The sequence below is a fragment of the Lissotriton helveticus genome, chromosome 6 (assembly GCF_964261635.1).
Source record: "Lissotriton helveticus chromosome 6, aLisHel1.1, whole genome shotgun sequence".
In the NCBI taxonomy this organism is placed as follows: domain Eukaryota; kingdom Metazoa; phylum Chordata; class Amphibia; order Caudata; family Salamandridae; genus Lissotriton; species Lissotriton helveticus.
In genome coordinates, this window is record NC_136067.1 from 1,082,171,276 (window position 1) to 1,082,196,630 (window position 25,355).

At 40.8% G+C, this 25,355-nt stretch overlaps 1 protein-coding gene across 2 annotated transcripts in view; it reads right to left on the minus strand.

Annotated features, from left to right (window-relative positions):
* The window catches only part of PHF10 (PHD finger protein 10), an 821,853-nt gene that overhangs the window by 692,366 nt on the left and 104,132 nt on the right, over nucleotides 1-25,355 (minus strand). For both annotated transcript variants that reach the window (XM_078648727.1, XM_078648728.1), the window contains one exon: nucleotides 6,801-6,934. In XM_078648727.1, the coding sequence (XP_078504853.1) occupies nucleotides 6,801-6,934 (134 nt within the window). The remainder of the gene's footprint in view (nucleotides 1-6,800; nucleotides 6,935-25,355) is intronic.

A 25,355-nucleotide genomic window follows, 5' to 3' on the forward strand; every position in this document is an offset into this window, starting at 1 on the left:
TGGTTTATATGATCAAGGCTGACTGCAGGACAGGCATGAGCCTGAAATGCCACAGCCAGTTACTAGGCAAATGGCAGAGGGGAGCTTGCCTCCAATCATAGTCGACCTTGAGACAGACCCCACCCATCAGTCTGCCCAATCTAATTTAGTGAGTACACTGACCTTGGGGGAAAATGTAACGGGGCAGTGCGCAACCATGAATAAAGTAGAGATCCTCTCATGGAATATCGCTGGATTGCGGTCTAAAAGAGGGGATATAAATTGGGAGGGTTTTCTGCCTACATGTCATATTATTGCGTTGCAGGAAACATGGGAGAGATTGTTATCATTTAGATGGTTATCTGTCCTTCAACAAGTTTGCCAAACTTCGTCAATGGGGAGACCGAGGGGGGGACTCTTGTTATTATTTACTTTAAAATTATTATATAGACCGGAGTTAGTTGTGTCAAATTCTCCAAACATCTTAGCTGTGAAGCTGGAGGGAAATAATATTCTTCCAGCCCTACTAGTGGTAAATTTGTACAACTCTTTTACTAGGACAGATGAATTAGAACATTTAAAAGCACTGTCCTCATTCTTAGATGACTCTGAAGTAAATAATGATGCTCCTTACTATTTAATAATTCTTGGAGATTTTAATATCCATGATTGTCACCTAAATTGTTTGCAACGTATTTAGTATGAATCCGTCCCGCAGGGGCTCACACATTTTGAGCATACGAGAAGCGGGTTGTATCTAGAGAGTCTTTTAGCTGCCCACCACTTGTTTTGCTCTGAGCAATCAGACATTTCTATCCCGATCCCAACCTATATAGGTCACGGCCATGACAGTATTATTGATTACATCTTAGTGTCATGTCCCTTGATGGACCGTATTGGTTCTTTTGGAATTAGGCAGGTTGGGATGAGTGATCACAATCCCCTTAGGATGGACATTAAAATTAAGGCCCTTAAACTTGAGCCACCCCTGACTCTTATTTCAAATTCTAAAAGAGGGGATATAAATTGGGAGGGTTTTCTGTCTACATGTCATATTATTGCGTTGCAGGAAACATGGGAGAGATTGTTATCATTTAGATGGTTATCTGTCCTTCAACAAGTTTGCCCAACCTTCGTCAATGGGGAGACCGAGGGGGGACTCTTGTTATTATTTACTTTAAAATTATTATATAGACCGGAGTTAGTTGTGTCAAATTCTCCAAACATCTTAGCTGTGAAGCTGGAGGGAAATAATATTCTTCCAGCCCTACTAGTGGTAAATTTGTACAACTCTTTTACTAGGACAGATGAATTAGAACATTTAAAAGCACTGTCCTCATTCTTAGATGACTTTGAAGTAAATAATGATGCTCCTTACTATTTAATAATTCTTGGAGATTTTAATATCCATGATTGTCACCTAAATTGTTTGCAACGTATTTAGTATGAATCCGTCCCGCAGGGGCTCACACATTTTGAGCATACGAGAAGCGGGTTGTATCTAGAGAGTCTTTTAGCTGCCCACCACTTGTTTTGCTCTGAGCAATCAGACATTTCTATCCCGATCCCAACCTATATAGGTCAAGGCCATGACAGTATTATTGATTACATCTTAGTGTCATGTCCCTTGATGGACCGTATTAGTTCTTTTGGAGTTAGGCAGGTTGGGATGAGTGATCACAATCCCCTTAGGATGGACATTATAATTAAGGCCCCTAAACTTGAGCCACCCCTGACTCTGATTTCAAATTCTAACATAGTTGCTAATTGCCAGGGTAGAAGGCTGAGATGGGAGGTAATTGCCCCAGTCGATGTTCTTGGTAACTTGTATCATAGTAACCATGAAGATTTCAGCCTCTGTACTAATATAGGTACCGAACCCAAATAAATCATAGGTGCCTTTGACCGCATTACTAACCAGATTGCGACCAATTTGACTCGGCGGGCCAAACCAAGGCCAAAGAAATTTAAAAATTGGTTTGATCAAGTATGCATTACCGCACACAATGCCCTTATGGCGGTCCCGAGGGATCCTGCAAGAGATACTATTATGATCACTGAAGCTAGGAGAGTCTACAAAAATGCAATTAGATCACGGAAAATTGAGCTCAAAGAGATGGCTTGGGACGAGCTGAGTCAAGCTAGTACCCTAAAAGTAGTACCCATTTCTGGAAAGTAATAAATAGTCCAGTTTTTAACGAGGCAGATAATACTACATAAAACAACACAGTAATAATAATTCTAACCTTCAAATGCACTAAATCCCTGTCCAAGATAAAAAAGAAGAAAACCAATCAGTGCCTTACAAATTGAGAGAGACAAAAAGTGAATGTCTTGAAAAAGATGGACTATTTTCTTTAAAACCATCGAAACGCGTTGACGCTTCAGCGAAATCAGCTCATCCTTTAAAAATCACTAATCAATTGGTACAAGGATTAGCCAGAATGTGTAACTTTATGACAAATTGTGGTGTCTGTTTTATGTCTCTCTTGTTTTCTTCTTTTTTATCTTGGACATGGATTTAGTGCATTTGAAGGTTAGAATTATTATTATTGTGTTGTTTTATGACCAGTGTGTCTCTCGAGAGACCACAGCACATACAATGAATGTTGGTGCTGTTTTAAATGAAATTATTTTTAATAATTAGTTGTAATCTGCTTGAAAGCAGGAGTTTATGTATTTTCTTTTTTTAATAAAATATGTGGTTTATATAAATTGTTTATGGTATAATTCTTTTGTAGAAAAGTTTATACTTACCATTCAGTAGAGTTCTAATACATGGGCTATTTGTGTGAATTGATTTTTAGCAATCAATTTGTCTGCCAAGGGATCTTTTGACTTTACTACTTAAAAGTACTCCAATCCCCTGGTTGGTCAAAGGGGTCACTCTCGTTTCTGCTACATTCAGTTTACTATGGACATGCATGTGTAAGAACAAAACGTGATGATCTGTTTCCACAGTTCCCTTGAGGACTAGAGGTTCATGTAATAGGTTTACCAAAATCACCTGCTACTCTGGAAAGGTTAGAAGTTCAGGTGAGGCACTTTGAGCTAGTCAAATTTGGTAGAGACTCAGTCTCTACATTCTGATGTCCTGTAGTCCCAAGGCTCAGTTCTGTTTCAAGGCTGAATCACTGCAACAACAGTACCTCTATCAGGTGACCGTTTCATGAATCAAATAAAGCTCTGTGGATATTTTTCGACCTCCCCCCTATAAATTTCTCCCCAATTGCATCCAGTTTACTTTTTTTTTTTTTAATCATTAGCAAATATAAAAAACATAGCTCTGAACAGGTACAAATGAAATAGGGTATTAAAATAATTAATTAAGATTACACATGCAGGCAAGACCAAGGGGTAGTCTATTCCTTCTTCCCAGGCTTTGTTTAGTTTTGGTAATCAAAAGATTGTAGTGAAGTGATACAACTGTCTTGGTCTGACATACAAACTTTCAAATAGATTGCGCCTGATACATATCTAGTGTAAACTTGTAGATTTGGGTGGTTATATATTTTCTGAGTTTCCATGGAATTCATGATTTATTGCATTTTTTTTTGGTGATTTAGATAAATACCAGGTTTCTCTTGAACTCCTGACATTTTGGGGTGAGGATCTATAGTGTCACAGTGGTGTTTTTATTGAGAAATATGTAGTCTTATTTACAATTGGTTATGGGAGATCAGGAAGGTGGAATTTGTGTTGAGCACGGTGATTAGGAGTTCCTTGTATGGCTTCACTCTGCATCTGGCACAGATGTGCTTGTGAAGGTGTGTATTTGCATGTCCTAAAGGTCAGCGTGTATCATAAGGCCAATTCAAAAAGGTGCGAGTTAGTGTCCAAATTGGTCAGGGAGTGGATTGCCCCTGACACATCTCAAGCCTGCAAGATGAATACCACCCTCTTTTTTTATTTTAATGCCAGAGGGGCGAGCCAATCTGTACATCCTGAGATGGGGTGCAGTTCCATAGGTTGAGTGAAGTCATCCGAATTCCAAAACTGCTTTAACCATACAGGTGAAAAGCAGTGATTTACAAAACGTTTTAAACCTTCTGCAGTGAACTGCAGTAAATTATGAAAGCCTTGGAAAAATCATAACTCTGTTGCCCTCATCACATTTTTGTCATTTGAGTGACTATTTAAAGAGAATATGTACCATTTTTATGAACTGGAGTGGGATCTTTGTGTTGTGCTTTTTATTTATTGACTGTTTCGGTACTGATAAATACTTTACAATTGTTCCATTGAGTTAAGCCTGACTGCTCTTTGCCACAGCTACCCAGGACTGAGCCATGGTTTGATTTAACCTTTTCCGTGCGACCGCGTTTCCCCCTCCGGTGCTGGGGGGTAATAGAAACGGGCGTGGTCATGACGGAACGGTTCCGTCATGAGCACAGCTCAACCGTAGCTCATGACGGAACCGTTCCGTTATGAGCATGGAAGGGGTTAAAGAAACCTACCTGGACCTCGATAGTGACTAGTAGCATTATTACTTGGTTAGATCTCACATCCACCCCAACTAATAATCCACTTTACTCACAGCATGCCATACTCTCGGCCGCTGCTAGAAAATGACCACTGCTATAAGGAGTGAAGATTGACCTTTGCCTTTATCAACAGTGTGAGCTAGAGCGTCTAAAAATTAGATGCTTATGTCCACTGCCTGATGGTCCACCAAGCTGAATAAAATATACATCCGTCACTCATAATCTGTATCCCCAAAGGGGACCAAACTAGGTATCCACTATTTGAGAAACAGATATGTTCCGCATCTTTCATTATCTCAAATGCCACTTATGGTAGACTTAACCTCTTCAACATCCACAAGGAATGCCCCCACCATAGGCTGTAATCTCTGAACATATTAGGCCTCACAGTCATCTAGACTACTGCAACAGACCTTTCACTGATCTCCATGTAACTCTTTTTAGAATGTATTTCTATTATTTATTTAAGCAGCCAAAAGAAGATCTAGTTATAGAGAAATCCGTTACTGCCTTCCTCACTCAACTCTAGTAGAATACATACTCCTTTCTCTCATTTGAGGCAGTTTGTAATCGAACAGGGGATGTGGCAAACACAAGCAAGTTGTATTAACATCTCTTTGCAACCCCAGACATGTTTCCAAATGTATAAATCCCCAAACAAATATGAATTTTATGGAACACATCTTTTCATTACCTCCCTCTTAAACCACCCCTTCAAATAACTCTCTGAAAGCAGTGTATACATGTAAGAGGAACTCTTAGGATCAGAACACAATTGAGGCGGTATCACAATTTGAGACCATCTGCAAACAAAATAAAAATCATATTGTGCAGACAGCACTCTAGAAAACCAGTTCTAAACTCGACTACGTCCTGCTCTATGGATCAATATCCCCTTCTCTAGAGTTTTCCTTTCCAGCCTTTCCAGGAATCCTGCTTTCTACTACCTCCCAAGACCTGAATAGTACTGTGGCATCGTGCAGATTCCAAACAATTTAGCACTTCTCTCCCTTGAAAGCTTGTGGCTTTGCAGCAATCATCATAACTGTGGTCACTCTTCAATGGTGAAATACACATTTAACTGACTCCATATTGTTTCACCTTTGTTCTGTTGCCTGGCTGACATTTGGGAACAAAAGACTCCAGAACCGTTGTCAATACCGGGGGAGAGGTGGTGGGCGTCATCGTCCTGGCAGCCAATATAACCATTTCCCTTACTTCCGAATTCTCAAGCATTTCAGACCCTGCATACAGTTTTCATTTATCAATTCTGCCTCTTAGACAGAAACATTTAGACATCCATACCTTAGCTTTCCCTCTACATCTCAGAAGGAAAACCCTCCACATTAATTTCCAGGCGCTTTCATTTACTTTCAAACAACAGTTTTGCTCTACCACCAAAGCAGAAAACAGACAGACAGTTTTATACATCTCTTAATCTCCTCCAATGCTTCAGAATCTGTATCTGTAATTGCCAGATCACTCCTCATATTTGTCCAAGTCTTGAGGTCCTCCTCTGCAGTGTCTCATTAATTTTTCCCATTTTAGCTTCAGTTTAGAAAGATGCTTCCATCCATCTGGTGAGTCAATTGCATAATTTTGCAAAAGGGGAAAAAATGAATACCTACTTGCCACAGATGTGCAGGGTATAAACATTCTCCTCTCTAAGCCTCTTTAGTGCTTCATTGAGCCAGAATGCATAATTCCATATATTGATTTTATAGTGTGTCTTCAGCTTACTTTACACTTGGCAAGGATCCATTCTCCTTTGTCACTTTGAGTAACGGTCTTCCATCTCCAAGACTGTTTCTCCACTCCTAACCAAGACTGGTGCCAATGGCATTCGCAGATATGCACCACTCATTGTTCACCATATCTACCCCTCACAGCCAAGAAACAAAGCATGTTTCAACTTTTTTTTCTGCTCATTTTCCAGCCATGGACATTTACACTGAAATCCAATTCCCCTAAACGGAAGCCTTACTGCAATCTATACATCTCTAAAACCTTAACTTCTTTACAAGGAAATGCTACTGACACTGCCCAAGACGGCAAGGCAAGCCATTACGAAAGACTCCATTCCTGGCTACATGGATTAAGCTGTACTACTGCACTAATATGCTCACCCTATACTGTCCCTTGCCAGTTTGATAACTGTTTCTACGTACTCTAATGTAACTGCATGCTACGTTTGCTCACATGGCATTATAACCCATGTACTTTTCATCATTTCTGCTACAAAGACTAAATAAACACATTCATCTCTTCAGAAAAAGAGTGGTTAATATATCACTGATCAATGCTTGAAAGAATAGAAGGATAAAAAATAGACAATACCCAAAATCCTGACTTGTTTCACAACTTCTTGTGCTTCGAGTGCTATCGCCTGATCCCATGCGCCTTCTTTTTGATGGTTGACTTCCATCATTGGAATTCTCTTCTATTTCTCTCCCATCATTGGAATTCTCCTCCTAAAAAGAATTTTAGCAAATAAATTACATGAATCATATCGAATGCATTATGCTGGTTCCTTCTTTATTACCTAGGATCCCTCTTAGTTTTGACTTATTTACTTATTTAAAAAAAAAGTATATTTTTTTAATAAAATCTTAAAATAACCAGTAGAACCCTCAGATACTGTAGATAACCGTGATATAGCATTGATAAAAGTTCAATGAGAACTATTTTTCTAAGTTGCTAAAAAAAGTGTGTTCTCATTATTTGTAGAAAAAAGGAATGTTCTTCGCTTCTAACAGAGTTTTTATTGTTATTCAGTTTTTTAAATTGCTCTATTGTCCTGAAGAAGGTGATGAAATACTTTAATCACCGAAACGCTGCGTCGACAGTTTGTTTTTCTTTTTTGGAATATTTGTAAATAGACAAATGTTTTTTAATAATGTAAAAATAGTGTGTTCTAGATAATCACTTACAGTGAATTTTGTGGTATCATTGTTACAACTTCCTAATAAACTCATTTTTATAAGCATTCCTTTTTAATATTGTTTGATTTTAAATATTTACATTTGTTTCTCTTCACAAATGATTTTGTACTTTAGCAACTTGGAATTGTATGGTTGTCCTTATACATCTAGATCACGGATATATTTTATCTGATTCACTAGTCTTGGGGTCTTCTCTTCAAACTTGGGAAAAGGGAATGTTTGCTCTTATGTTGATATATACCCATCCCTTTTCCGAGGATCAGGGTACCTACCTTATATTGTGACAAGATTTATTCAATCCCATACTTTTCAGATGATGTTCTTTTAGTGGACTGTGCACTCTCTTGTTAACCAGTCATGTTCAAATGTTAAAAAGAAATAATATTTTTTTTTAAGTTACTTGTCTTCTTGTCAGGGATAAAGACTCCGCTGTCACAGTTGCCTCAAATGCCACACTAAAGGCTTTGTTTGCAAGGTTATTTTGGGTCCATTTTGCACCTAAAAATCTCCTAAAATAAAGCATTGCTAGATAAGGTGTTCATCTTCTATCTTGTTCTTGAAGTCTGAAGCAGATTTGTAAGGCTTCATACTAACTGGGAAGGTTCATTCTCAAATCCACTAACAGCAGCTATAACCAGGGTGAACTGCAGCACAATAGAACACAAAATAATCTATTAGCAATACTCCTAGAACCTGTGAATAGGTTTTGTAAAGTATCACTTAGAGGCCTGTGGAATAACCAGTGACAAATGTTAAAGCTCAGCCAGTGGGGGTCATAAACAATATTATCCATCTACTGACTCGTGAATCAAGAAAGTGGTAGCAATGTTGCTTTCCCCCATGCGGTTACGCTAGTTAAGTCTTGCATGGAAGTCGGAATGAGATCTTGTGTGTGGTACCCTCATTAGACGGAGTGGGATTCTCTGGCCAGATATCACTATGGATTGTTGTGGGTGTGAATCCCTACACATGTACCAGTTTTGTTGGTCCCACCTGCTCACAGCCACATCAAGAAAGATTCTAGCTGACATGGGAGATGTGAGTACTGCCTGTTGGGCGGCCCCCTGATGCTGGTGTTAAAAGCACAACCAGCTGACGTTAACCCCAGAGGTCCAGCTGTAAGCTACTGAAGATGAGCCTTCAAGGAGACCCAACAAGGCAGTGAGACTTCAGGTGGGTACAGTGATTTTGAAAGCAGTTACCTTTCACAGCAGCCTCCTTGCTTCGAACTGGCCCAATGGATTGTGGTCGGCTTGGTCTTGTAAGGGAAGGAGGATTCTACAATTGCTTTGAGGGCTCAGAGATCCCCAACTGCGCAACTGTGAACTGGTCCAATCAACTCTACCTTCCAGTTCTATACTGCCTCCTTTCATTTTCCAACATGCTCATCCCACCAGCAAATGACCAAATAAAGTACTTGCTCCTACCCAATATGGGTTCAGAGCCGATCATAGTACAGAATCAGCTTTAATTGAATCTTGTGATGAGGTAAGGGAGGGTCTGGACTGTGGTGGGAAGGCTATACTAATAATGTTAGATCCATCGGAAGCCTTTCACACAGTCCATCACAAAGTTTGATGGACCGGTTGTTGGAGGTGGGGGTACGAAAAGTTGCTTGGAAACTCCTTCACTCCTTCCTATCGGAAAGATCTCAAACGGTCGACTTGGATAACAACACATCTCAGCATTTCAGCCTGCCTTGTGGGGTTCCCCAGGGGTCATCACTGAGCCCTACTCTCTTTAATATTTATGTGATATCCCTGGCAGCCCTGATTAGGTCGTTTGGTTTTCAGTTGACTTCTTACGCCGACGACACTCAAATTGTGCTATCCTTCAATGACGGTCAGGTAAAAGAAACAGGAGTTCGCTTTCATGACTGCATGAGGGCTATTGGAAGCTGGATGTCGGCAAATTGTTTAAAACTGAACTCCAACAAAACTGAGGCGATTGTTTTCAGTAACAACCCTCATGTATGGACCCCAGACTGGTGGCCAACAGATATGGGAAACCATCCTTCTCCCACTCCTAAAGTGAAAAACTTAAGAATAATAGTGGACAATAGACTGACTTTCTGTGACCACATTAGCTGAGTTGTATCCTCCTGCTTCCTGATTTTGCGAACTTTAAGGAAAATAAAACCCTATCTCTCGGACGTTAACTTCAGGACAGTAGTCACAGTCCTTGTAATGTCACGCTTGGACTACTGTAATAGCATCTTTCCTGAACGCCCAAAAACAACTTCTCAATAGGCTTCAGATAGACCCAAATGCAGCTATCAGACTATTGTCACACTATTGGCCGGCATACCCAATTTTGTTTTGGTCCGTCTGAGGCAAAGGTTCAAATGGTACAACCCCATTAGAACCCTGCGATCCATGGGAGCTAAATATGTCCAAATACCCACCGTCAAAAACACCAGCTGGGGAGGAAAGAGCTTTGTTACCTGCACATCCAAGGCTTGAAACGAGTTGCCATTCCACCTGAGGAATGCTGATAATCTCTTCTCCTTCAGAAGGGGCTTGAAGACCTGGTTGTTTTCTGAATAACCGGTTCGGCCAATGTTTAGGCTGAACTCAGCGCCAAGACACCCAAGGGTGATCACGCGCTTCTTATAAATTCAATTAACATAACATAACATTTTGATAGTCTACAGCTAGGGATACTAAATGTAAAGCTCAAGGAGCCTACAAAAACTTTTGTTTTATTGGTACCTCTAAATTGGAGTCAATATGCTTCCGATTAGGTTGAAAGTAATATTTCATAAGTGGTTCTATGTGTTTGTAGCATGATATTTAGATTAGAACTCTTAAGCAAAAAAACTGCTCTAAATCTTCCCCAATTACTCTTTTGTGAGCCAACCGTTGCATTATTAGAAGATCTTTGATAGGAAGTAACTTATGGTCTTGAAAAGCTGTATTAATTTAGTTGGGAGCGAGAGAAATGCTAGCTTATCATAGAATTCTGTGTCTGTTTTCGATAAGGAAGATTTACAGGGAGTTCGGGTTTGCAGACGCACTATTACAGAAATAGTTAATTTTCAGTACCAGATGGACTGCCTTGATTGATGGAAGACTTGATTCAAGTCTGATCATAGCATGAAGGGTGGAGTTTCTTAGATTAAATAAATGGAAAGTGTTGTGGATTAAAAACCTACCCAATGCATTTACTTTATTATCACCTAATACCATCAAATTGTACGTCAAAAGTGGGGTCGATTTTGCCCTAAAATCAGTTATGGTAGGCCTAATTGAGCTCGCTCCCAATATGACTGTGCAAAGTTGTTTTTTTAAAGCTTTGGTTGTGATGGTGACCTTTCTTTTTAACGTGTTTAGTTTTTGTACAGAGGTTAAATGCCTGTCCTTCCATTGGAATTTCTGTGCGCTCCTCCCAAAGGATATGATTTTTGTTTTGATGATGTTTGCCGATAGGCCGTTTATTACCTGTTTGTAATCACAGAGAGTTGATGCTGTAATCCAATTGAAGTCTGTGAGATAATCATAAGGTCGTCTGCATATGCTAAATAGCTAACTGGACAATTACTCTATTTTTGTGGAAGAAATTCAATTTTTTTTTTATATATAATTGCCTAAATCAGAGATGTACAATGAAAAGAGAAGAGGAGCTAAAACACACCCTTGCTTAAGCCCAGTCTCAATGGTAATTTTAGAAGAGAAATGCGGCTTATCGGTTAACTTAATTTCATTACACTCCAATACCTGGATGCAAATTTTCAGGAGTAGCAGACCGACATCCACACCCAATGCTCGTAGCTTTAAATAGAGACGGTTGCTATTTACCTTATCAAAAGGTAGAAGAATAGTTCACAAAATAGACATAGAGTGGTCTTCTTAGGTCTACTGACCTGCTCGAAACGGAGTGTCAGAGCTACAAGGGTATCTGAGGTCGAACAACCTGCTTAAACCCACTTTGATAAGCCGGGAGAAGGTGGTTGAATATTGTCCATGTTGTTAAAGTTATTGGCAAAGAGTTTGCCTTCAGCGTCTAAAAGGGCTATCAAGAGAAAATGTGCTGGATCTGGTTATTCACCCTTGTCAAGATGCTGGTATCTAGCAAGACATGATCAAACACTGGTTTTAGTATAATGCTCCACAACGTTTGATCCGGTTTCAGTATGGCCATAAAGATCTTATTGGGGTTGGGGGCACAAAATATCTTACTTTTAGTTATTAATTAAGCTATTAATTTAGCTGATATGGCCATTGTTTTGTTATGCCATGGTAATTCAACGGCTGGAGTGTTGGTGTTTTGTCTCACATAATGGGATTTGAGATGTGCTTGCCATGTATCTGATGGTATATAGTAGTCAGTTGTTGGCCTATATGAAGATTATCCAGTCCCTACTGGATGTCAGAACTTTTTTGTGTCATTTTATTCAATAGTTTTATTTAGTGTAGCCCACTTCCTGTCAGCCTCATCGGTTTTAATTTACTTACTATTTTCTGTATACCACCACTGCTTGATACTTTTGATCAATATTGTGCCTTGTGGGAGAGTTACTAAGTGTCTCATAGATCTCCTAAATTTCCTGTTTATTTTGAGAGGTGTCCTTTCGAGGCAGCAATTTGGTACTAGTATTTTGGGACAAACGAGTTACGATGAATTTTTGCATATTTTCCCATATTTCCCTTAACGTGCTTTCCTTTCCATTGAGATTACAGAAGTCATTACGCGCATCTACCAATGTTGGGTGATTGGCCAATAATGTAAAGTTATCATATAGTATGGAATTCAAAACAATCTTTTTATAGAGGGTGATAAAGAACATAGTGTTTGGGAGCTTGAGAGTACCTATTTTAGATTAATAGCCTGGGGATTATGGTCACTTTCTTCCATTGAAATAATTGCATCATTTTCACGTATGTAAAAGTATGAAAAATGGGTCATGGTAAAGTCTATAGAGGAACATGTTGTGAATAATGTTATTCTGGCAGGTTTAAAGTTAAAGAAATGCCCATAAAGACAGCGCAAACCAGATTCTGTTACATGGATTCTTAGAAATTAATATTTCTGAGAACGGCGCTGCACTTTCTTAAGAAACATGGGTGAAGGAATTGAAAGCTTCATCGGGTCCCTCTTTAGAGGTACTTAGTTCTAAGAATACTCTGAGGGGGGCTTCTTTAAAATCCTCTGTAGGGTGTTTCGCGATATCTTGACCCCGCAACTCCTATCCCTTCATAAGGAGGTTGGAGAGTTGGGTGCCTTTCCTGGGGAGTTCAACATTGCCACGATTCTGGTGATTCTCAAACCACAGCCTCCATCTCCAACATGAACCGATTATCGTCCAATATCCCTCATCGATGGGTAAGTTAACCGCATGCGTGCGGGCGGAATTCCGCCCGTACGCTGAGTTTTTTTAAATCGCACTTTACGTGACGAGCTGGGCTCGTCATGAGCGTGCGAGGAGGCTACCTCATGACGAGCCCAGCTCGTCATCAGCGTCGAAGGGGTTAAGATCTTTGTGACCCTCCTGGTCACCCGACTCAAACAATTTCTACGCACACTGATACATCCTGATCAATTTGGCTTCATGCCGGCTCATAGCAGAAGACACTGCCTTCGACAGCTTTAGTGGTCCTAGCCCATCGACATCTGTTACCTCCTGACTGACCCATGCCCTTTCTTAATTTTGAAAAAGCAGTTGACACAGTGGACTGGCACTACCTTCAGCTGGTGCAGGCGTGGGCCAGAATCAGAACTTGCTTTAGTAGAATGGTCAAGGCCCTTTATTCCAATACTATGGTAAGGGTTCAGATCAATGGAGTCCTCTCCCACACTTTCCTCATCGGTCGAGGGACCAAACAGGATTGTCCTCTGTCCCCGCTCCTCTTCGCACTGGTAATCGAGCCACAGGTGCACAGGTACGCGGTGGAGACGGCCATGAAGATCGTATTGCCTTTTATGCCAACTATGTCCTGCTTTATTTGGCAACCCCCACAGTGACTGGCCCCTCTGTCTCCACCTCCTGCATTGCTTTGGGGAGTTATCGGGTCTCAGGGTGAAACCCTCCAAATCAGTATTGGTGCCCCTGCGTCGACTGGCAGGACACCATAGCCAGCCGTCGCTTTAGCTTCAAATACCTGGGCATCTGGGTTGCACTGCACCCTGAACAAACTTGGTCCCTTAACATACAGACACTGACACAAAAAGCTTAGGCTGACCTTGCTAAATGGCAATCCCTCCCACTGAACGTAATAGGTCACGCAGCCCTATTTAAAATGGTAATACTGCCTCTCTTTATGCCTTTCAAAACTTGCTGCTCCTCTTACCACACACATGGTTTTGGGCCCTGGAAACAATAGCGGCCTCCTTCCTGTAGCACGGCTCCATGGCTCGCCTGGCATATGCACATTGCCAATGTGGCCCTTACTATGGGGGCCTGGGGACGGCCAACTTCTACCGCTAGTACTTAGCTTCACATCTCCTAGCCATCCTTGACTGGTTTAACAGGAGATGGTCGGACACCGCCTACTGATTGGAACTATCCCTTCAGGGATTCCCTCAAATAACTATCCATGCTCTATGGCTCCCCCATTCCTAACTTCACCTAGTTGGTAACTAAAACCTCCCTTTAAGCTTGGAGGGTGGCTTTGCAACACACTAGTTGGGACACAAAACTCACATAACAAACACCTCTTTAGCATGATTTTGGTTGAGGGAGGTGGTGACATTACAGAGCTTTTGGCGCGGGGACCTTATTAGAATTTCAAAACTCTGGGACACACCTGCAATCATTTTATGAACTTCAAGTCACCTATGCGTTGGCACATACACAGTTCTACGAGCATCTTCAAGAGAGAAAAGCCCTTCAGTCTGCCGTCCCACAAAATGACTCTCTTCCTCAGTTTAGCCCATTGGAGGACACGCTCAAGATACAACATATCCCCCTTTGTCCTTAATAAAAAAAACAACAGAGAAAGAACAAAAGAAGAAATGAGATAGAGGAGAAATAGAGCAAACAGAACCGTAAAACACCAAAAGAAGAGCAACAAGAATGAAGTTGAGAGAAAACCCATAAAAGAAGTGCAGCGAGAGATAAGAAACAGAAAAGAAAGGAAACCAAACATATAAACCATCCTCCCTTCTCTCACACCAGAGAAAAAGAAAAGAAGCACCAACGTAAGAGAAAAGAAGGAAAGAAAGTACAACACACAACTCCAAAGCACACCCACTGGCCAGAACAGGAATGAATGGAGCCGGAAAATGGAAAATTAACAGAACACAGGACAACAGGCTGCGACGAACGGAGATAGAGAAAACACGTCAGAAAGGGACAGAAAAGCTCAGAGTCCACAAGAGACACGAGAAAAAAACTTCAGTAACAAAACGGAAAAGAAGAAACAAGGAAGAAAGATGAGGAGAATGGTATGGTATGGTTGTGTACATCTCTATATTGTTTGTGGACCCTAGTCTCTTATATGCCACTTGTCTCCCAACACCGGATCGTAGTGGGTTTTAGTCCCATTTGCCAGCAATGGGTTTAAGTCCCATCTGCTCACTGTACACTCACACATGTTTCTCATGTGTATTATTTGTTTGCCCTCTTACAGGGGATGTATGCAAGGGTGTAAGTCCCTTTTGCATTCCTTACGCATCTCTTATCCAAGAGATTGATCATGGGTTCCTACCCATGTGTTCGGGTTCCTACCCAAACGCTGTCAGTTCTACCCTTTTACAGGGGAATCATGCAAAGGTTACAGTCCTTTTTTTGCGTTAGCACGGGTGCTTACCCAATTATTCCGTTTAATGTTTGGAATATGTCTTGAGTACCTACTCATATGTGCTGTTTAACACAGTTACATTGCTACAGTGCACTGTGCGGTTTTTTCACACACATTCTGTTCTTACACTTAGATGTGTATGGGGAGTGTTCCCAGTTTTGTGCACAACGCATCTCTATCTAAGAGATTAGTCATGGGTTCCCAACCATGCATTCTAGTTCACATATTTAGCTTACGTTTTTACCCCATTTGAGTGCATTCCAAGCTTTCATTGCTAAATATGCTCTGTTTATATTGTATTTTATAATGATAAATTTGCACTGTTATCTTTGCATTACATTTTTGTCATTGATAATGATAATGGTGTTTAGATGGGGATTCATCCTTATTTTTTCTCACCTTCCTTGTTTCTCTCTATTTTTCTGTTTTGCTTTTGAGGTCTTCTTCTCGTGTCGCTTGTGGATTCTGGGTTTACCTCTGCCTTTCTGTCGTGTTTCCTTCCTCTGCATTCGTCTCAGCCTGTAGCCTTTTGTACTGTTCATTTTCCATTTTCAGTCTCCATTCATTCCTGTTCTGGCCAGTGGGTATGCTTTGCAGATGTGTGTTGTACTTTCTTTCCTTCTTTTCTTTACGTTGCTGCTTTTTTTTTTCTTCTCTGGTGTGAAAGAAGGGAGGATGGTTTATATGTTTGGTTTCCTTTCGTTTCTGTTTCTTGTTATCTCTCACTGCTCTTCTTTTATGGGTTTTCTCTCGACTTCATTCTTGTTGCTCTTCTTTTAGTGTTTTACGGATCTGTTTGCTCTATTTCTCCTCTTTCTCATTTCTTCTCTTTTGTTCTTTCTCTGTTGTTTTTTTTATTAAGGACAAAGGTGGATAAGTTGTATCTTGACTCCCATGTAATGCCTTCCCTCTCTGTGGAATCCTCATGTGATGTCACTTCACAGAATGTTGGGATTCAAACACCCGAGTTTCACCCTTGTTTGTCTCCACCCCTCCTTTGTGTCGCCGGCTTCTCCCGCTTCACTTAACCCGCTTTCACGCGCCTAACTAAACGCATCCAGCACACTGAGAATGAGAAGCATGTTCCCCGCTGCATAACAGTGAGTAAACCAGCCGACTGACTAGCATGCTTAACTAGACCTTTTCGATTTAGCACACGGAAGCATATCCTATGCTCCGGTTTTTGAATTCACCGCATGTTGTAAACCTTCGGTATCAACCAGTCGATATAGACTCACACCCCTTTAAATTTCACCGCACTTGGTTTGAAATACATATGATAGAACTATGTTTGACCCCGCATGTTATCCCTACCACGACCCCCTCACCACCTACATCATTCATCCTGTAAGCACGTTAATTCCACCAGCACCCACACCGGCCACGTACTCATATCACCGCATTTAATTCACTTCATGTACCTTACCTCCTAGTTTGTGCGTTCACACTCCTAACCGACACCCACATTCTTCTTCTTTCAGCGCTCCTTGAGAAAGGGCGTTCTTGAGCCCGAAATGCATCGGAGCCAAAAGCGTGGAATGATATGTATTACAACATTCTAAAGATGATATGAATTTGAATATCATTGAAATGTACAAATAAATACGTGGATATCAACAAGTGGAATCATTGTGTTTGATCAAAAGAATGGAGAAAGCGGAAATGCCACTTGCATGTGGAGCTGTGCACACTGTTATCATGACCTCAATGGTCTCATACTTATGTCTTCATCCTTTCATATCAAAAATTTCCAAACTTGCTCTGAAATTTCACTTCATTTCATTTTTATTCTTATTCTTTCATTTTTCATAGTGAATTCAATTACTCCATTGATTTCAAGCAATTAATGAATTGAACATCTAACATCTACCCGATGGGTAGATGTTAGATGTTCAATTCATTAATTGCTTGAAATCAATGGAGTAATTGAATTCACTATGAAAAATGAAAGAATAAGAATAAAAATGAAATGAAGTGAAATTTCAGAGCAAGTTTGGAAATTTTTGATATGAAAGGATGAAGACATAAGTATGAGACCATTGAGGTCATGATAACAGTGTGCACAGCTCCACATGCAAGTGGCATTTCCGCTTTCTCCATTCTTTTGATCAAACAAAGAGTGTTCCTAGACAAAGCACTTTAAAGGAGCCAGTAGCACAAATGAACGTATGATATTTTGATATACATAAAATAAAGGGAGATTTCGAGTGCCAGACGAATAAAGCAAGGATTTTATCATTGTGTTTGAGCCACCCCGGAGTGCCTCCCTGGGATGTACTTGCATGTTCCATGCGTACACGACCTACTTAATTAGGGATTCAAATCGCCACAGTTGGCTGGGCTGAGCAGCATGCTGGCTGCTCCTGGTAGGGTCTCCCTGTGGTCTTGTTCCTATCTACTTATCATATTGTAACTATCCTGAAATAAACCATCTTTAAACTACATGATCACCTGTGGACTTGATCATTACAATGTCAAGATACAACACTATCACAATTTCCTCCAGACTGCAATTGATTCAAACATATTACCTCTATATCGCCAAACATTCCCCAGCTAGGCTCCACCGAGCAGGACTCCTCCCTGAGCCTGTCTGTCCCGACTCTGGTGGTGCTCCTGCCGAATTCTATCACATGGTTTGGTTGTGCCCTGTGATTAAAAACTTGTGGGATGCGGTAGTGGGAGAACTAACTGAAGTGCTTGGATGGGAGATTCCCCTCACCCCTTTAATACATCTGTGGGGGTCCTTGAGGGCTTTGAAGGCACGAGGGCTGATAGATACTTCTTGGGAACGACCCTGTGACATAGCCACTCGCTGGAAGTCCCCTTCTCATCTCAACCTTTCCCACTGGAGCTGAGGGGTGGACTGGTGTGCGCAGCAGGAACAAAACAGTCTATAAGGCCAGGAAGTGCCCCTTTAAGCATGGTTGAGTGTGGGGGTTATATTTAGGCCATTAAGCTTGTGGTTTTGACTGAAGCCAGGAGTGCTGATATTGTTTTTTAAACACCCTACAGTATCAAATGAATGTAAAAGGCCTGAGCAATTGCTATGCATCTATTTCAAACAAGCTCATTCTATGTCCTATGGTCTTATTTTCCTTTGTACAAAATGCAATAAAATCAGGTTTATCCCCCCAAAATAAATCCCTTGTGACAATAAAAGGAAAATCCCAGTAGTGCTCTGGTAATTGCGCCAACTCATCCAAGGTACTGATAAAGTCTGACAGGCCAGTCCTAGAGTATGGTAGATATTTATAATCTATAACCACTAAGTCCTGAAATTGTTCATTTAAACGACTAAGGTTTGATTTGGGAAAGCAGGAATCTCTTTATATCTCAGTTTACACTGATTAATGTAAGTAATCCTCACGCTGGGCGGCCAAATCTGGCCTTTGTGGCTTTTTTCTCAAAGGTTGTAAAACTGGGTATTCTGAAACTGTCCTTTTCCTACGACTCTTGTAAACATACTACATTAAACTTTTTTTTTTTTTTTTTTACAGTTCGTAGTTTGGGCTTTTCAGATGGGGGCAATATCAGCAATATTTCAAGAGTGGATCTGTGTAAACTGTTCACGCTTATTTGTCTGGAAAATCTTAGTGTTAGGTAAGTTTTTATTTTGGGCACCTGGTCTCAAGAATGAGACTGCTTTTATTTTGATACATCTCTTCCAACTGTGCAAACATGTATGGGTATTTAGGTTTAGCCATCTGTGCTAGTAAAATGTCCACTCCCCCAATTCCTCTTTCCTGGCTCATATCTTACACATCATCTCCTCTGTGGTCCAGTTTGCTCTGGTAAGCGCTACATTAGTGTTTTTCCCTGCACGTAAGTGAACTGACAAGAGGTCTACTGAGGTCACAGTGCTGAGATCCAGAAAGGAGGATATTATTTGTAACAAATTCTAATGATTCAGTACATCTTGGGACCCCCTTGATTGATAAAGAGGTTTAAAATCCAAAACTAGATTGGCTGTTACAGGTTTAGATTTGTAAAATGGACAGTATGCGCCTTGATTTTGGGAGCCTTGGTTTGAGGTACTACATGGTTTAGTGCTTGAAGTGGCTTTGGGAGCTGGATTGTTTAGCAAAGGCTTAAGGCAGAGCTGAATTGATGAATGGTCCGGCATTCTTAAATTACACAGGATTGAGGCACAGTTTTTATCCACAGAGGCAGTTTGCCAGACTAAGTGTACAGAACTTAATGACCAAGATTATAAAACTAACTTTCACACGATGCAGCAACTTCGTCACGGGTGGTATAAATACTTAATTAGTTGACTTTCCAGTCTCTGAATTGGGATTGCATTCTTACTGTTGACTATAATTGGTTGACCCTTTGGAGAAATTGTTGCTTGTTTATTTTGTTCAGTTGATTCACTTAGTACCGGTGTTGTTGTTTCTAAATTTCGGCCTAGGACAGGTTGTCTGAAGTTTGTTGATTCTCTTCCAAAGAGATGTAGTTCCATGTTAATGGTTTACCTACGTTGCCTAGGTCCAACTTAGCATGAGTTGAAGGTGAAAATGATTGTTTAACTGTGGATAAAGTCTTCCCTGCTAGCACTTGGCTCTAAGTTTGAACTATGTGAGACTCAATAGTAAGGTAATCTGTGGTTAAAGGAACGGCAGCTATGTTAAAATGGTGGTTTGTCAAATTAGGTAAATGTGAAGAGCCTTGATGTGAACGTTGGATTCAGTCTTGAAGATCGAAAAAGTTTTTTGTATCCCGGATTGGCTACTTGCTACATCCGTGCTCACCTCTTTGATTTTATCGAAATTTTTGTTTAGCTTTTTCAATTTTTTCAGTTGTCGTTTGCTTACACAGGTCTCAAAGGATTTGGTTGGTAAGCTTGGCTAGTGCTTTCGGCTTCATCTATAATTGATACAACCATCAAGAATTTTCGAGATTGAGCAATTTTTTTTGCCTTTGTCATGATCTTGTACTACATTTGAACTTGAAGTGACTACGTTTTTTTGTTTTTAGGTCGAGCCTATAGGCACAGAGCATGCGCTGCTCTGCAAGGCATGCTGTATTGGAGTATGCACTTGAAGCCCCGCCCACTCTCCTCCCATATTTGTCATTGGCTTGTGTCATTGCCCTTCGTAAATGCTGGATTCTGAATCATAAATAGGCATGTTAGTCACTCCTTGTCTTCATTTGGAACTTCCCATGGCGACTGGCCCTTTTACTTCGGATCTTACACAGTACGTCTCACTTAGTCTGTAAGCACTATTTTCTTTAATGCGTTTCTCCTACTGCAGGCACTACAGGTTGTCCTGCAGCATTCAGTCCCAGTTTGCTATTGAAGGGACTCATTCTGTCACTTTGGACACTGGGATGCATCTGCAATCTTGTGGGTCATTTATTGGCACAAACTTCTCAGGCCCCCGAGGAGGGCCGGCTGCTGCGTTGGTGCATGCAGTAACTAACTGACCCAAATTCACCATCATTACATAGATAAGAACCCGTTTCGACGTAAGAAGTGTAAAAACAAAAACAAAAGTGAAAACATCATATTGAATACGTTTTTCTTCATTGGTTGCAGCTCGTCGGAAATGTTGAATCAGGAACCGCACAGCACAATCAATGGCATTTTGTTCTTTCCAGTCATGTTTGTGTCATAATGGCGCCCCTCTCTTTGCACCACCACCACCTGAGAGCCTTTGGCATGTTTGCTTGTCAACGGGAAGGAATCCTTGCTGCACATTTACAAAGCTTTATATTTATTGCCGTATTATACATATTTCACTTATGCCGCCACAAACCTGCACCTTTTTTTATCTGCCACTTTCGGTCACCACAGGAAAAGTTAAGCCAAGAGTAGCAGAGGGTCAACAAGACGTGCTACTTTCCGCTGACATGACAACATGAGGTGATGTCACTTGGGAGTGCGTGAGCAAGAGAAGGTACATGGTTTGGGCAGGATCGTTCAATAGAGCCATGGCTTAATATGTGTGCTTTGCACTTCCCAAATGGCAAAATATGAGCTGATTTATTGACGTCTTTCAGGTTCTGACTAATGAAAGAGGACCACTATAGGGACGCATTGGCTCAAATTTGGTTGACATAAATGTCAACCAGTTGGATGTCAGTTGAGAGTGAGGCTATATGGTTAAGAGGGTGACATCATTAAAGAAAATGGAGAAAATATATTTGGGAGGGTGATGCAGGTTTGCAAAGAAGGAGGCCTAATGGAAGTCACTGGATTGCCGTTTAGGAGGGTGTCAGAACAGATGGCGACACCAACCAAATGAGGGTTAGTTCACAGATTCAGTTGTAGTTTCAAGAGGGAGGGCATAAAGCAGGACAAGCACAGATGACCATTATAAGCATGTTGGGAATTTAGGTGTCCTAGACGATTAAATAATTACTCCAGTTCATCTAATCGAAGTGACCCAGGGATGAGCGCTTTATTATATGGCTCTAGTTTAAAATACGCAGGCAATTGGTTAGTGACAGATTAAGGAAACTGTCATGATACCCTTTCTCTGATCTCAAACCAGTTTTGGCTCAAAAGTTCTAGACGGTGCATAGAAGTTTCTTGTTTAACACACTGTGCCTACAAACAGAGCACTATTCTTGAACTCACTGTGCACTAATTAAGATTTGCCTGGATTCAAACAAGCCGGGCCGAAGACGGCTGTAATGCCAGAAACCGGTCCCCGGAAGCTTGTTTCCTTTCCAGTAAAGAATTGGCTTGGTAGTTTGGTCTGCCCTGTTCCCATGATGCACTGGGCCAGGGTCAGACTAATTTGCATATAGCCAGGTTCTGAACTGGGATGGTGCAGTGAGCTAAAAAACGGTGATGGATCAAGCCCTGATCTTTTGACTGGGTATGAGTGTTCTGTTTAACTCAGATGCTCTGTCCATCACCACCCCCTGAATCATAAATATGGACCAGCATACCTAAAGATATCCGATTAGACTATCTGTTCTGTCCTTTGAAAAGAGATTGAAGAACCACCTGCCTCACAAATACCCTGTCAGGTGAGTCTCTTGTAACTTTAGGTGTCTCTAGGAATGAACAAGCTGTCTGGTCACATATTCAGGGTTCTTCTTTCTGCTTCCACTCTGCCATATGTAATAACGATTCCTCCTTCATTCAGTTGGCCTTGCACTTCCCACCTCCTCAGCTCTACCTCCTCTTTCCCCGCCCTTCTTCTTTCCCAGATTGTTAACTTTTCCCAATCTTCTCTAGACACTTGTTAGTTATGACTCCTGAATAGTGTTTTAGGAATGCACATGGCACTATAGGGCTCCTTACTTGAACTCTGAATCCTGGAATCTCTGGGACCATGTGACATCTCTTTAATATTTACTTTTTTGTAGTTTCTATAGGCAAACCAATGTTTTTGCTTAGATGAGCAACAATCCTTTTTAGGTCGAGCCTGGGCAGCGCATGCGCTGCTCTGCAAGGTATGCTATACTCAGGTAGGGACTTGAAGCTCCGCCCACTCTCCACACACATTTTTCATTTGCTTGTCTCATTGTCCGCTGTAAATTGTGGCTGTTCAGTGGTAAAAAGGCTTAGTAGTCCCTCGAACCCTCCCCTAATTGTATGTATGTTGTAGTTCCAGAGCAGCTGAGGCTGCGGGTTCATTTCTAAGAAATAAGTGATAAATTTACATTATCACTGTCCACTTCTAAAAATAGATGTGGATAAAAAGTTGTGTTGATCCTTGTTGATAGCTTGTCAGTGCCTAGGACTCCAGGACTACGAAACATAAATATCTGGTTTAGTGATTATATGATACATCACAGACCGAGACTTTAATCCTCTTATTTTTGAATAACGATGGCATCTAACCTAGGTCTAGCCTATGATGAGGCTGAAATACAGTCGATATTAGATGATAATCCGAGCATGCTAGATAACCTACCAAAACCTCAGGATACTAGTCAGGATGGTTGGCCAAAGATTTTGACACTAAAAAAAAGTCACTCCCGCACGTGCATTCACGGAATTACTATGGCAGAATATCTCAGAGGAAACGGTGCACCCTCTGGATTAATTGTCGTTAATTCACCTAGACTCTTTCTGGATGACCCAGATTTCATAAGAGATTGGTATCTCATCGCCTGGAAGTGCATGAGAGGCTGGTTGGTCTTAATCATAAAAACTGCAAAGAAAGCTGCAGACAAAATTATGATAGAGATCCAAATGTTGGAAGGCCAAATAAAAGCCACCATATCAGGTAAATTATTTACTAAACAACAGGATGAAAATAACAAAACGAATAAGGATTTTAAAGACAACATCCTGTTCACAAAATTAGAGAAATGCAAGAAAGATTTAGCAAAATTCTCTAAAGAAAAGATCTACCCTTACACGAGTGCAAGTTTCAAGTTTCAAGTTCAAGTTTTATTTTATTTGGTTTGGTACTCCACTGAGGACCACAAAAAATATGTATAAAATTCAATTCTTACAGCTTTTAAAAGTTCTCATGGTAATACAAAGATAAAAAAGGTTTTAAAAATTTATAAAATTTGTAACAAACTAGTTCATTAGGGGGAGTTTTGCAAACAATAATCAGTTCCTTGACAATGGTAATACGGCATCTGAGATATATAGGAGACAGATGTTTTGCTCTCGCCGCTACTACTTTCAGATTGGGGCATATGAACAGTAGATGCTCTAAGTCCTGCTCTCCGCCGTTACATAGGCTACATATTGGTGACTCACTTAGATGCCATTTTGATGTTAAAGTTTGGGTGGGTAGAATACCAAACCGGAGCAGGATTATTAATCTCCTAGCGCCGTGAGTGAGATTAAAATCTATATAGTTCTGGATTTTCTTAAATACTATTGATTCAGCAAAGTTTTTATAGGAAATTAATTTGGCGCAATGCGACGAGTCAAGTTCAAAGCTTAGTCTTGGGGTATAGCATTTTAAGAAGAGTTTCAATTGAGGCGGTTAGTCAGGCCCTTTTCTCTCCCCATTTGTACTTGGCACCAGGTGTCTGTATGCAGTGCCATTATGATTCGTAATAACTGCTCAGGGGTTCCTAATTTCTTTAGTTTTTTCCATAGGGTCTCTCTATCCACTCGGTCAAATGCTGTGGTAAAGTCAATGAATGCTGCATACACAGGCTGGGATTTAACTACCACATATTTATCAAGGATAGTTTGTAACATCGCGATATTGTCTAAGACTGAGTGTTTTGGCCTAAAGCCTGCTTGGTAGAGCGGGATCAGTCCCTGCGTAAAAGCCCATTTTTTTAGTTGATCAAGTATCTCTGCAGCAAAGATCTTTCCCGTAGCATCCAATAGTGCTATCTGACGGTAGTTGCCAGGCTGTTGTCTCGGTCCCTTTTTATGTATCGGTATGACGATACTACCCTTCCAGGATTTCGGCAAATTCCCTGTGTTTAGGATGAAATTGAAGAGGGGAGATAGCATCTTACTCCAACCCTTTGGGTCAGTCTGAAGGACCTTAATAGGTATTTGGTCTGGGCCGGTGGCTCCTGTTGTTCTTGCCTTCCTTATATGCATTTCTACAGAAAAGGGGGACACAGTTCCAATGGAAAAGGTAATTCCTTCGCAGTTGTTTGTGGGAGTTTTAGGCCTTTCATGATTAATGTTTAATTTATACAAGTTGGTCAAATATATCTCCCAATCTTTAGGAGGGACTGGGATGGCTTGCAAGGCTTTTTTTGTGCCTGTTTCTTTGGCGATTAATGACCAGTAAGTACGTTGATTGTAATGTTTTGCTGCTATTCGCAGGTCGACACAATTTTTATCTTGTGTTATTTTTTTTGCCGTTGTTTCTCCCTCTTACGTTGGTTCTTTAATTTATTAATTTCTGCTTGTCTAGATATAGAGGGATCCAGGAACTGCGATCTTATTAATTTATTTAACCTTTTTGCACTTGTGGATGGCCTACTAGTTTTATTTTTGAGTCTAGCTGGTGCAGCTTGTTGCACTTTGTGTTGGAGCGTTTGTTTTAATGTCTCGATTATCGTCTCAAAATTTGTTATTAGGTTGGGGGAAAAGATTGCTTGAAGGAGCTGCTTTGTATTTAGTAGAATGGCGACTTTATTGAGTGTAGCAGAATTCCAGTATATCTGCCTTTGGTTTGTCTTTACCGTAACTGTACTGGATTTAAACATGATGTGGCTGGTTGGGCATATGGTCGTTGTCCATTGGGTGTGTAGGGCCTGGATGGCATGGTCGCTTCCTTGGACAAAGTAAATCTGAAGCTGAAAGACAGACC